This window comes from Chanos chanos, chromosome 6 (assembly GCF_902362185.1).
Source record: "Chanos chanos chromosome 6, fChaCha1.1, whole genome shotgun sequence".
Lineage (NCBI taxonomy): Eukaryota > Metazoa > Chordata > Actinopteri > Gonorynchiformes > Chanidae > Chanos > Chanos chanos.
The window spans coordinates 39447878-39459682 of record NC_044500.1 but is presented as its reverse complement, the minus strand read 5'-3'; the positions used below and the strand labels follow the sequence as shown (position 1 = coordinate 39459682).

General features: G+C 39.7%; 3 protein-coding genes across 4 annotated transcripts; 1 reads left to right on the top strand and 2 right to left on the bottom strand.

Moving 5' to 3' along the window:
• Positions 1-220: 220 nt before the first annotated feature.
• ccnd3 (cyclin D3) lies at positions 221-4535 on the bottom strand. Its single transcript, XM_030778349.1, has 5 exons — positions 4296-4535; positions 3863-4078; positions 3354-3513; positions 2013-2155; positions 221-496 (listed from the first exon to the last, which is right to left on the bottom strand). The coding sequence occupies exons 1-5, from the start codon at positions 4533-4535 to the stop codon at positions 221-223; spliced, it is 1035 nt and encodes a 344-aa protein (XP_030634209.1).
• A 556-nt stretch (positions 4536-5091) lies between these two features.
• On the bottom strand, positions 5092-9497 carry bysl (bystin-like). The gene is made up of 7 exons (XM_030777552.1): positions 9113-9497; positions 8812-8959; positions 8072-8210; positions 7352-7485; positions 7001-7161; positions 6685-6787; positions 5092-5944 (listed from the first exon to the last, which is right to left on the bottom strand). The coding sequence occupies exons 1-7, from the start codon at positions 9375-9377 to the stop codon at positions 5593-5595; spliced, it is 1302 nt and encodes a 433-aa protein (XP_030633412.1). The 5' UTR covers positions 9378-9497; the 3' UTR covers positions 5092-5592.
• Positions 9498-9820: 323 nt separating this feature from the next.
• Positions 9821-11433, top strand: med20 (mediator complex subunit 20). Of its 2 annotated transcripts, none has more exons than XM_030777569.1 (4): positions 9821-9909; positions 10286-10431; positions 10861-11114; positions 11207-11433. In XM_030777569.1, exons 1-4 carry the CDS (start codon positions 9896-9898, stop codon positions 11429-11431), a joined length of 639 nt encoding a protein of 212 aa, XP_030633429.1. In that variant the 5' UTR covers positions 9821-9895; the 3' UTR covers positions 11432-11433. The 2 variants fall into 2 exon arrangements, with proteins under 2 accessions (XP_030633429.1, XP_030633430.1); XM_030777570.1 differs by having other exon boundaries at positions 10286-10440.
• Positions 11434-11805: the final 372 nt, after the last annotated feature.

Here is an 11805-nt window from a genome sequence, read left to right as displayed (position 1 = left end):
AAAAGGGGAAGGAAATTTACTGTATTTACAACAACACTGCTAACATCTCAAACATTAAAAACTCAAAATAGCAAGTTAAGTGAACACCATGACGTAGTACTATTCCACTCTACCAGAACAAGACATTGCAGAGGACAGCCCTGTAACATAGCTTAATTACCATGTGAACACAATACACTGCTCACTATAAACCCTTCCTAGAGCTATTCCAGTTTCAGGGTCAAGCATCAGCACGTGCATCTCTATCTAAGACGTTCAGAAGAGCAGGTGGGACATTTTCCAGGCTCATTTTCCACTCTTCTGTCTGGACCTCTGAGATCCCCGGGCTTATTTTCTCCAGAGGAGAGAGCCTTACATCTTGAATTTCAGTAGGGGTGTTACTCATCTCAGGTTCAGGCTTTCCAGACTGACAAGCTTCCTCAGTCGTGGTCTGGGAGGAAGGCAGATTAAGCTCCAGGACCAGTTCAAGCTGTCTGAAACAGCTACAGAGGGACTTCTGGGAATAGCGAGAGAGTGAAAGTGAAGATGGAATACCCGAAAACTGTTTGATAATGAAAATGAAGTCATATACGAGTGCTTGCAAGGCATAATAACAGAAACTGCTATGATCTAAACTAGAGCCTGACTGATAAATCGGCATGCTAGTAACTGCAGATAAATCGGTACCAGTGTTTATAACGGCCGATAAATGACAACTAAAAAAGAAACGAAGAGATGGAGGATGAACCCACAAAGCTAGCTAATGCCATGTATATCAGTGGAAGACCACTAACATTAATGATTGGGTAAACTATAGCGTTTAACTTATTCTACCTAAATGAAGCAATGGTAATATATCCGCGACTCGCATGTCTGTAGTTAGAGTCGGCGCATTAGAAATTATGAAACCAGAGGGGACACGTAAATAAGCGTGAGCTGAACAAGTATCTAACATGGCTTGGTAGCCAAACAAAATTATCTAGCTTCTCTTTCAAACGTGTAGTATGAAATCCCAAAGTCGCAAGTCTTCGGTGCGGGCAGTCATGTAGTATTAGATGCATTCGACAGCAGCGGTTACTCTAAGTCACTGTATACGTTTACTACACAGTTTATCTTAAAAACTATGCAAAACTATGATTTTCTCAAACTATGTGAATGTAGAGAAGCCTTGCTTCATGTATTACAACCTGCCCCTGATGGACTGGAAGTACTGAGGACTGAAGAATTAATGTTCTTTACTACTGCTGAGCCACACAGCACCCTTCCTCCTTTAATGTATATAGTTTATTTGCCAAGTATTTGTTAAAAATGTTATATGTTATGTTCATTTCACCCATATTTTTCTCAAGGTTCATTTATTTGTGCTTGATTTGTTTTATTTATAGTTTCTCTTTGATGTTCATATGGCAGGCCCAAACAACACACACACACTACTTGTTCATCAGTAGTAGTGCGCTATACTTTAATAACGGATCTGATAGTTTTTTAAACGTCTTTGTGTTTTTATACAGCCGACTCTTATTTATCAAAACTTTAATGTATTTTGTCATACTTTTGTTGAAAGCACTATTTATGACAAGAAAACTTTAATTTTAAACTGCATATTATGTCATATTATCTTGGTGAGGACTCTTAAATAACTACACACATAACAAATGTTAGGGAAAATCTTTGCTTATGTTATGTGTTTCTGAATAAAAAAGAAAGAATATCAGCTGATACATCATTATGGGATTTTTAACTCCTCAAATATCGAAATTGGTATCGGTCTTAAAAATCCTGTATCGGTTGGGCTCTAATCCAATCTAGCATGGGTGTAGCTGTGTATGTTCCTATCGAAAATCCCCCTTGAGAAAGACTCATGAAAGAGCTGTCAAGCAGGGCAAAACATCTTTTGTGAGAGTATGATGACTGTGAAAATTTCTGTTTAGTCAAGAACCTGTTCGCCAATCACTTCTGAATTTGTTGACAAAACCTGTTATGTGGCTTCTGCTTCATTCGGTGTTTAAGAGGAGGGAAAAAAACAGGCTCACCAAGTCAGTAGCTAAGAGGTTAGCCATTGGCTGGAAAAAGGAATCAGCAGACAGAGCCTCTTCCAAGAGCCTGAGTCTTTTAATGGCAGCTGCAACGCAAGAACAGGCAATGGAGGAGGGAAGGAACAAAGAGAGCCTATACTCTGTGGAAAAAAGACACAAAAGACACAATCCTCTGGATTAGAGTACTTCTCAGGAATAAGAAATATATAGTAGTGGTTAAGCCACCTATTGTGTGAACAGATATAGAAGAATGACTCACATGCCTTGGGATACAGAATAAACAACATAATGAAACTTATTTTTCTTCCATTTCCTTGAAATAGTTATAAGGCTGATCAAAGACCTTTTTACAGTACAGTTTGAGATACGTTTGTGTAAGAATTAAGTGCAAGCCAAGAAAGTGTGTGTTTTGACACTAATAAATACTCAATAGGCCATCGTGGCAACTACTACATTTAGCCCATGTGAACGAAAGGGCAGGAATGCAGCTACTGTGGACCAAAGTTTAATGAACAATAAGTAACATTTTGGAAGCAAGCTCCCAAAACTGATAACCAATGCCTTTTGGCTAAGAACCTCAAGCACAGAAGATAAGAAAGACTCTTGGGAAACTGTTCCCACGACACATCACAAAATGGGCCCTGGAAATTAATGGAATTGTCTCACAGACATACACTCAGTGTAATGTGACGGAGTCGTCTAGCCACTGGTCACCTCAGGCAACCTGCTGGGAGATTCGTGGGAAACGAGGCAGTAGAATGGTGGGACACAGGGCTTTCACACTACACAATACAGGATTACCCAAACTGGCTTCTGGCTTACAAAAACCCTGCTGACCCTCGCACATTAAAGTTACGGCTGCTGTATGCCCGTTGCTTCCTGTTTATAAGCTCATAATTAAGATGAATAAATACAATATGGTATCATTAACACTCTGACACACCAAACCTAGCAACTAAAAACTGTTCTCCAAACTTGCTACCGTGTAAAAGTGAAAAGTGACGTGAAAGCGGAATATAACAGAAGTATCGCAATAGTGTCTAGGATGCCATGGAATGGCACGCAAATTCTTGCCTCTGCACAATGGTTTTATTGAAGTCTTTTACTATCAATAAAAATTCCATGCAAAAGTAAAAGATAAAATGTGGTAAAGGCCTTGATTAAATCATTACATTGATAACTGTTTCATCCCTGACAAAACCAAATCTGTGCTCTTATTCTTATTTGCCTATTATCTTTATGAACTTATTCTGCCTTTATTTTGCCTTACAGGACCAGAGTGTTCCTTTCAAACTTGGAGTGTTTTCTTTGTAAGACACACCTCACATTCATCCTTACCTGTCGCCGCAAGCGCAATAAAGGAGTGGGTGTGTCTTCGCAGGACACCAAGGTTCTGTGGGATGATTGGTAAGTTCTGAAGAATCGGTTCTAAGAAGTCAGAAGGCAAGACAGGGGCCAGATCCCAGTCCAGTCTAGATACTACAAACATCTCCCACTGCTACAAAAAAAAAGTAAACTTTAATCATACTGAAAAATAATTCAATCCACTCAAAGGACATTTATCATACCAAACCACACATCAGCAAGACAAACATTTCATTTTTATTGCACTTTGAACTAACTCCTGAAACATGCATTAAATTTTACAGCTGCCAATCCTGATTATGCCAGTCCACATTCAAAAGCTCCCCAACTGACTGACACGCAATCCCGAGGTTAATAATGCAAATGAAGGTCAGACCATTATCCTCAGAGTACGGTTTGTTCATGTCAAATATCTTGTGCGTAGAAATACTGAAACAAATGTATAGGATTTGATAAATAAAAATTATTGGGAATTTATTTACCAGAAGCTGAGAAAGGGAGAAAGCGTGGTCAGTGTAAATGCATAGCTTAGAAGCACTCAACGGAACTGTCTCTCTCAGTTTGGAGGCCAAAAACATACAAACAGTGCCAAGAAGTTGTAGACTGCCTCTGTCAATAGGATAGCGAGACATATAACGATCCAGATAGTGGATGGCTAAGGGAAACACCTCCTGTTCGCACCTCTGCTCCTCGCAGACCTGTTAAAGAACACCAGACATAGTTGTCCCAACTCCTCCTGTCTATGAATTTTATTATTAGATCCGATGTACAAAACTACGACGTGCAGAATTTTAGGCAACTGTTCCCTGTGCAATTGCCATGTTATAACTGCTAAACAAGTAGGCTATACTTCTTATGTAGCAGTAAGTGAAGAATGACATGGATTAGGCTTGACGTGTGCTGTACACCCCCTACCTGTAGCATCCAAACAGCTAAAATTCTTCGCATGTATGGCTGAATATCTGTTTGCACGGTGCCAAAGTAAGACCGTGAAGCTAGGTTATTCTTCTCCAAATTCAAAAGATTTTGCAAGGTTCGGCAATCGTGGATCAGTGCTGGGTCGCAGAAGGCCCTTATATATTTAGGGCTGACATGATCTGATGGGTTTTGTGAGGCAGATTTATGAATTTCATCTTCATAGCACGTTAACTCCATCGGAGAGGTAACAAGATCTGTCGAAAAATCACACGACCTTGCCAACTTGCATACCAAACCACAAAGTTTAGCCAGCAAGTTAGCGATCACCAAACACAGAAACAGACTCACTTGTTAACCGGTCAAAAAATTCATTACTAGCTAGACAGTTTAATAATCATTCGAAATACTTTTTTTGAAATCCTGACGCAACGTGAATGTTAATGTTAATTCGATATTGTTGAATATTCATTCGATACCTTCCCCAATCGTCGATGTCGCGTGCCACATTCGGTTTAATTACGCTCTAATCCGACAAAATGTATCCGCCAAAAGTACCTACTTATTATCATAACGCATAATGTCTGCATATCACTGTACTCGATGCCTACCCATAACCAAGTCAAAGAACAGAGCAGGATGCACATGCTAACAAGCGGAGGTCACCATCAACTGTCAAAACACACATTATGATGTCAGGCGATAATTCATTACACCATTACCTTTGAATGGGCTATCTAAAAATAAACTGTTTTCACTTAGTATTTCAGGCTGCATGTTTTATTTGATTTGCAAGAACCACACATTAAAGTCGAATTAATACAGACACACCTGTAGCATGACATGAGTTACCCATTACCAACAGTTCTCAATTCAGCTGTGCAAGAATGGCTTTTTTCAGTATTGCTTTATAGGCGCAACAAGATGCAACCAAGTGTCTTATCCTGTTTATTGAGGGGGAAAAAGAACATTTGAGTACGTTTTTATGATGTACAAACATACATCATTTTAATAACCCACTTTTGACTGGTAGGGCAGTGCTAATGCACTCTATCCGTAATCCTGCTCAAACTTAAATGATCAAAGGAATTTCATTTATTCCTAAAATTAATGTGACCAGACTGCTATTGGGAACCATGTTTTAGACACCAGTGGGCAACAGAAAAAAATGGGTGAAAGAACACAGGTTAGGTTCGTCTGAAGCTGGTGTCAGAATCTGTATAGAAATTTGTTGAATACATCGGCTTTCAGCTCGGTTATCTGAGGACAACGAACACCCGTAGCACTCAGTCAACACTCAGTCCATTGACATGGCAGGAGTGGCCACCTCAACGTCCCTAGACTCAGCGTTTTGAAGCTCTCGCCGAATCTCTGCCGAAATCTGGGGGTGCGTTTGAATCTTGAGCAGTTCGAGCAGTGCTGCTTTCTGCTCGGAAGCCAGATCAGCCTTATAACGCTGGGCCAGGGTGAGCAGGCTCTGGTGCCACAGCACTGGGAGTGTCCGTTTCTCGTTCCGGAAAGACAGAAAATGGGCTATGAGGGCGTCCAGGACACGGAAGGGCAGTGCGTACTTTTTGTCCAGCAACAGTCGCAGGAAGATGCTGTTGGCTCCGTTATACTCCATCTCTGCAAGCTTCAGCACAGCAGCACTGAGGATAGGAAAGATAAGAGGGTTTTTAACTGGCCCTGGAAAAGAGTTTGCAAATAGAAAATTGTATACTCCACACTAACAGTGACCAACTGTGGTCAGGGCAGATAATAAACTGCTAAGGTGTATCTATTGATAAAATCAAGTTCAACTTAATTTGACTATCCACTGGAATACCTGTCAGCTTAGATTGCATCTGACAAGGAACACACGCACAAAAAGACAGACAAAGTAAAGTCATGGCCAAATAAACGAGCAAAAAGCCCATATCATTTCTTTCGTCTGGGGATTTTGGAGACTGCCTGAAGCTTCTCTAGTTATGTGAACTAAGTTAATGATTATAAAACAGTAAGTCTGTAAGGCTAAAAAAACCCCCAAAAAAACCCACACACAACACGTGAGTAAATGCACAGCTCAGCGGGTGGATTAAAAGTCTGAAACACTATTTGGAAAGCACAGAGCTTTCTTTGGGCCCTTCTTTGTTAAAATATCACAATGTCTCATCACAGCACAGACAGAAAAACGAAAGACACTATTCTGTATCAAAACATGTTTCTAAAATCAAGAAAAGGACGCTTTACATCAAATCTACATATTATAGTAACTTACCAAACTACTTAAATGAAATGTAGCCAGTCTTTTGAACAAACAAATAATGTGAGACGCCCCTACTCATCCTTTATAATCTTTAAACCAGCAGTTTTGTTATCTTAGAAAACATCTGCATGTGGGATGATTTACCTGGAGTGCAGAACAGGAATGGAGCATTTGGTAAGGATGCTGCCAATGATGATGGCTTCTCTTAGAGTGCAGGTCCCTGACTCACACAAAGGAATCAGAATCCCTGTATAGGGTACAGAGAGAAAAACAACAGATCACTAATGCACACTTCATTTTGGCTTGTCAGGACAAAGTATTTTTCATCAGGTTAGTCACATATGACACCTAGTGGTCAACAGTCCACATTATTTGTTTGCTAAATACAAGAAGTTTGGTACTCCAATACTTCAAATAAGCTTCACATGAGCTATTTTTGGTAGTGCTAAGTCTGACTAACCTTTAAACCATGCCCCAGGTTTAAAAAGAGCTTTTTTGAGTGCGCTGTAAAGATGAAAATTTAGTCGTTTGTACTCTGCAATGTCATCTCGAATTCGAGGCAGCAGCACCAAATTATAAAACCGCTGGGCCATACGCTCCTTCAGATTGGATGAGAAGATCCTATTCAAAATTAGAGAATATGAAAGGAACATTAGCTAATCCCTATTAAATAAAAACATAACCGGTAATTCATGTTCAAGCATAATGATAAACATGTTTAACAGAGGAATATAACCTCAAATTTGGTGCAGAAAGTCTGTCACAATATCTAAATTGTGCTGGGAATGATACACATTGTACGTTCACTAACCTTGTGGCCTGATACATAGCAGCGGCAGTCCAGGTCTCTGGTTCTGTGAGATAGAGAATTTGTTCCCAGTTTGACAGTGCTGGGATGATCTTGAAAGCCTTGGGAAGTTTTCCACTGCGATATTTTGAAAGAACCTAGAAAGGATTGTTAAGACATGTTTTTCATTTAAAGGTACAAATTTATGTTTATCATCCCGTCTCCTTGTCTTGGCAAGAACTGGAATGTTGACTGGACATATGAAACTTGTGTATGAGGGATTGTAAAATACTGAATGATGCCACATTTTGCAGTTAAGAGGAGGTAATGACTGATCAGCTTTCACATATTCCATGGGACATCCACAATCGAAACTCTATGAAAACAAAAAAGGAATGCTCCTAGTGTGTGTTTATTGACGTGGGTGTCACTTTTTGTGGGTGTCAACATCTAACTTGATAATTAAGTAAACATTAAGAGTCCTACAGTATGTTGGTCATGAAACATGCTCTGATCTTAAAGACTGAAGTGATACTTATTATGTTTTTAATTGCTGAATACTTTAAAATATTTGTTTTTCAAAGTTGTAAAAACTTTGAACGTAGTTTAAACCGTAAATAAGACTGAATAATCAAGGAATAATCCCAGCAGTCAAAGTGCAGATTTAAAGTATTTAACCACTCAAATATATCACTTCTGTAAACTCATGCAAACTCAATTGAGCATAAAAAATAGATGGCTCACCTTGTGCACACCCCGGTACACCTCAATGACTCTTGGATCCAGCTGTGGCATAGGCCGGCCAGACACCTCTGACATCACTGTTCCCACCTCTGTCTGCTTCTCTGTAATCTTCTCCATGATGATGTCAGCCAATGTTCGCCTATCGAGACATTAGCTATGAGTTCATATGTTGCATTTCATACAGAGAACCATCGCTATAGTAAATTCTACAGTAACTAATAAGGCCACTTATATTTTGAGGAGAAAGCTGTCAAAATATTTATTTTCAAGTACATCAGTAATTGTGATCTCGACATGTGTATTCAAGTATCTTGTTTTAAAACTCAATAAATCTGCATTGCAAAACTCGTATTCACTGAAAACTTCAACATAACATTGACATAAAGAATATCATATCAGTTATCAAAACTAATCACTAGGACAAGGTTCTCATGTGAATTATCTGGCTAATCTGGCCACAGTTGTTTGTAATTCAGCCAAGAACATGGGAGTAATAAGAGTCTTTAACAGTCATGTATGTGCCCTATTTTACCGATATAAGCACTTTGCAAACTGATTAACATCATTAAATTAACTGAGTCCTCTCTGGATTGGATTTCAAAGCTGAACTCAGTGCCTGATGTAAAAATCTATAATCAACATTTACAGCAGCTGAGGGGGTAAGGAATTTGGAGAGCCTTACTTAGAAAATATTGGTTTTAGACAGAGATAAGCAATGTGAAAGACAATACTGTATTCACCTCATTGGTGGATTTTTGTTCATGAACATCTCAATGGCTTTCTCATCGTCAGGATCCACCTCCACCTCGGTCCCTCCACCCATTTCTTCCTCACCAGCTCCCAAAGCTGGCCACTCTTCGTCTGAGTCTCCATCCTGCGTGTCAGGTCCTGCAATGATACACAGTTACTACGTACTTCAATGCTAAAAAATAATTTAGGGGGGAAAAAGTACACATGTCAACCCTGATGCACCATGCAAGAAGCTAAACAAACAATCTAGTTTACTTAACACTGCTGTGAGAAGAGGCTCTGGATACTTGCCTAAGACGGTGGACGGCTTTTTCTTAGCCTCTGGTGTCACACCAAACTCCGTCTGGAGTTCTTCTTGTTGTATCCGCGCCTGTTCAAGAATCTTTCGCGACAATCGCTCATCCACATACTCATCTTCGTTCTCTTGTTTACGATCTCTACTCTTTACCCGGCCATGCATTCGCACCATATCCCCCTGAAGAATCTGGTCGGCCAGAGCCACCGTTCCACCACTGTTCTCCCCTCCTCCACCTCTTGACTTCTTCACTTTCGGCATATCCGAGGTCGTATTTATAATCTCACTTGCTTGGAGGACAGTATTATTCCTGATTCAAGAACATGTCACTTTAGCCCCACTTTAGCTCTTGTTCTGTCGAGGGTATCCACACGTGGGTTCCGCAAAAGCAAATGGCGTTGACGCATTACAAGTGCGACTGTAATGGGCGTCTCTGAAATTACTGATCTGGGTTAGCTTTAAAGCAATTCTACCAACAGGGTAACAGCGAAGGTAAACTGCCAGTAACTGAACCGGAATCAGGTCTGTACTACGATACTTACTTTAAACAGTAACTCCGCCCACTGTATGTAGGAGCAATAAATGGTAACTTTAATGAAATTAGGTATGTGATGGTGGAATTTTATTTGGTTTTGCGAAATACTGCTGCTGAATAAACCACATTCATCTATTTTCTTCTCACTTTATTTGTGAGTTTCATAGATCTTTTCCGGTACAAAGCGGAAGTAGTGGAGAGTGCATGTAGTTTTGAATTAGCCAAGCGATGAGTATATCCGAAAATGGGGGTAACATGGTAAGTGTCACACATTTTTCGATTTTACCACCGGTTTGTGGATTCTACCAAGCCGATGTGCAAGCAGACTTCAAAATTTCAATACATTTCTTTTACAATTATATTGAGCGGGAAGACTAGGCTGTATGGATGTAGGAGCGCTAGCTACATGGCTAGCTGCAGCTTAATTCGTCCTACTATGCGTCCACTAAGCATTGTATTTCTTTTTTAACTTAAAGTCGAATGCTAGCGTCAGTTTAGAGGACGGCTAATTTACCGAGGACGTTGATGGCCATAGCCCATTGTACACAACGCAGCAATGTAAATACTGATATGTGTTTAGCTCTCACAACCCATTTTCGAATTATAATAACATGTCATTTCAAATGTCATGAAGTGTGTGCCAGGTTCCTATACTGGAGGGAAAGAGTGTACAACAGACAGTGGATATGCTGCACAAGAAGCTTGAACAACTAGGTGCCGTGAAGCAGGGAAGCTTTTTTGTAGATTGTGAGACGTATCATGCTACAAGCAATGCAAGTGGTAAGAAGAGTACATTAACCTCCTATTGACACTGGGATCCACTGTAGTAATTTGCCTGAATTCACTGAGGGATTGAGACCAGTCAGACTGAGACACAGTTTATTCATTTGTGTAAAACAGTATGTATCATTAGCATATCATATACACATTAATTTACAGTAGTGATTAGGATCTGCCTGATGGGTAAGGATATCCATTCAAACAAACATGCTTGTGCTGTTAGTTTTCATACCTGAATGGTTTCCAAATATGTGTTTCTGCATATGTATTTCCATTTGTTACTAATAAGTAGAACCGATTCCTTTTTTTTTCCTGAAAGGCACAGTGTTTTATTGAGGCTCTTCTGATTACTTGATTGCTTACATATTAAAAATATTTATTTTTAGCTTATCGTAAACCTCTCTCTCTCTCTCTTATTCTCACTCATAGGGCAACCTTCCAAACTCCTGTATGTCATGCATAACTCAGAAACCCCCCTGAGCTGTTTAGCTCTGTTTGAGGGAGGACCTTACCTGACTGCCGATGTAAACTTTGATGTTCTGATGGTGAAGCTTAAGAGTCATTTCCAAAACGCAAAGGGCCACAAAGTGGAGAGTCGAGGCACTCGGTATCGCTACTGCGATTTTCTTGTGAAAGTTGGCACAGTGACTATGAGTTCTAGTGCAAGGGGTATCTCAGTTGAGGTAAGAGAGTATTGATCATGTATTTATTTGCTCCAAGTATTGTTACTTTACATTCGTTGTAGAGTTAATTAATGGTATGTGTGTGTATTTAGGTGGAATACTGTGCTTGTGTTGTTCCTGGAGATTGCTGGAACCTCATGAAGGAGTTTATGCAAAGCTTCTTGGGCTCTAATGTTCCTGAACTGCCCTCTGTCTTTGCTGCCAAACCTGAGGGTCTTTATGCACCTGTAGACTGCATGGACACAATGGTTCAGTACTTAGAACTCTTCAGCAAAGTCCGCAAACAGCAAGTGATACCAGGAGCCAGTGTGCGCTAAGATGTGCCATCTCAAAAGGATAAGGACTAAAAGTCAGCTCGTGGAAAATGAGTGTGCCACGCAACAAATAGCTGATGCCCTTAATATCTTCATTTTTGTGTTCATTGTCTGTCCTTAATTTAAAGTAAATGTTATTTCTACAGAAAAAAAGGTAAAGCTTACAAATAGAAATAGCTGAAAGAATGCAAACTAGTTAACTGTAAACCCGTTTTGGTCAATGCCTTAACCAAGTGCATAATTTGTCAATTGTATAACGTATAGGATTATTTCATAGATGGTTTACACAGTGCAAAAAAACATATTTTCACTACTTTCAAATAATAATTGCTTACTCCATAATGGCATTTTGATTGCAGGACTTCTTTTTTCATACT

What these genes read in the sequence shown, in the direction of transcription:
- ccnd3 (XM_030778349.1), bottom strand. Translation starts at nt 4,535, where the DNA reads ATGGAGTTAACGTGCTATGAAGATGAAATTCATAAATCTGCCTCACAA. An exon ending in TCTCCCTTTCTCAGCTTCTG is followed by an intron (nt 3,514 to 3,862) that starts GTAAATAAATTC and finishes TTTTTTTTGTAG; the next exon opens with CAGTGGGAGATGTTTGTAGT. An exon ending in ACCTCTTAGCTACTGACTTG is followed by an intron (nt 497 to 2,012) that starts GTGAGCCTGTTT and finishes CGCTATTCCCAG; the next exon opens with AAGTCCCTCTGTAGCTGTTT.
- bysl (XM_030777552.1), bottom strand. Translation starts at nt 9,377, where the DNA reads ATGCCGAAAGTGAAGAAGTCAAGAGGTGGAGGAGGGGAGAACAGTGGT. An exon ending in AAAGCCGTCCACCGTCTTAG is followed by an intron (nt 8,960 to 9,112) that starts GCAAGTATCCAG and finishes GTATCATTGCAG; the next exon opens with GACCTGACACGCAGGATGGA. An exon ending in TGTACCGGGGTGTGCACAAG is followed by an intron (nt 7,486 to 8,071) that starts GTGAGCCATCTA and finishes AATCCTTTCTAG; the next exon opens with GTTCTTTCAAAATATCGCAG.
- med20 (XM_030777570.1), top strand. An exon ending in CAATGCAAGTGGTAAGAAGA is followed by an intron (nt 10,441 to 10,860) that starts GTACATTAACCT and finishes TCTCACTCATAG; the next exon opens with GGCAACCTTCCAAACTCCTG. An exon ending in CAAGGGGTATCTCAGTTGAG is followed by an intron (nt 11,115 to 11,206) that starts GTAAGAGAGTAT and finishes GTGTGTATTTAG; the next exon opens with GTGGAATACTGTGCTTGTGT.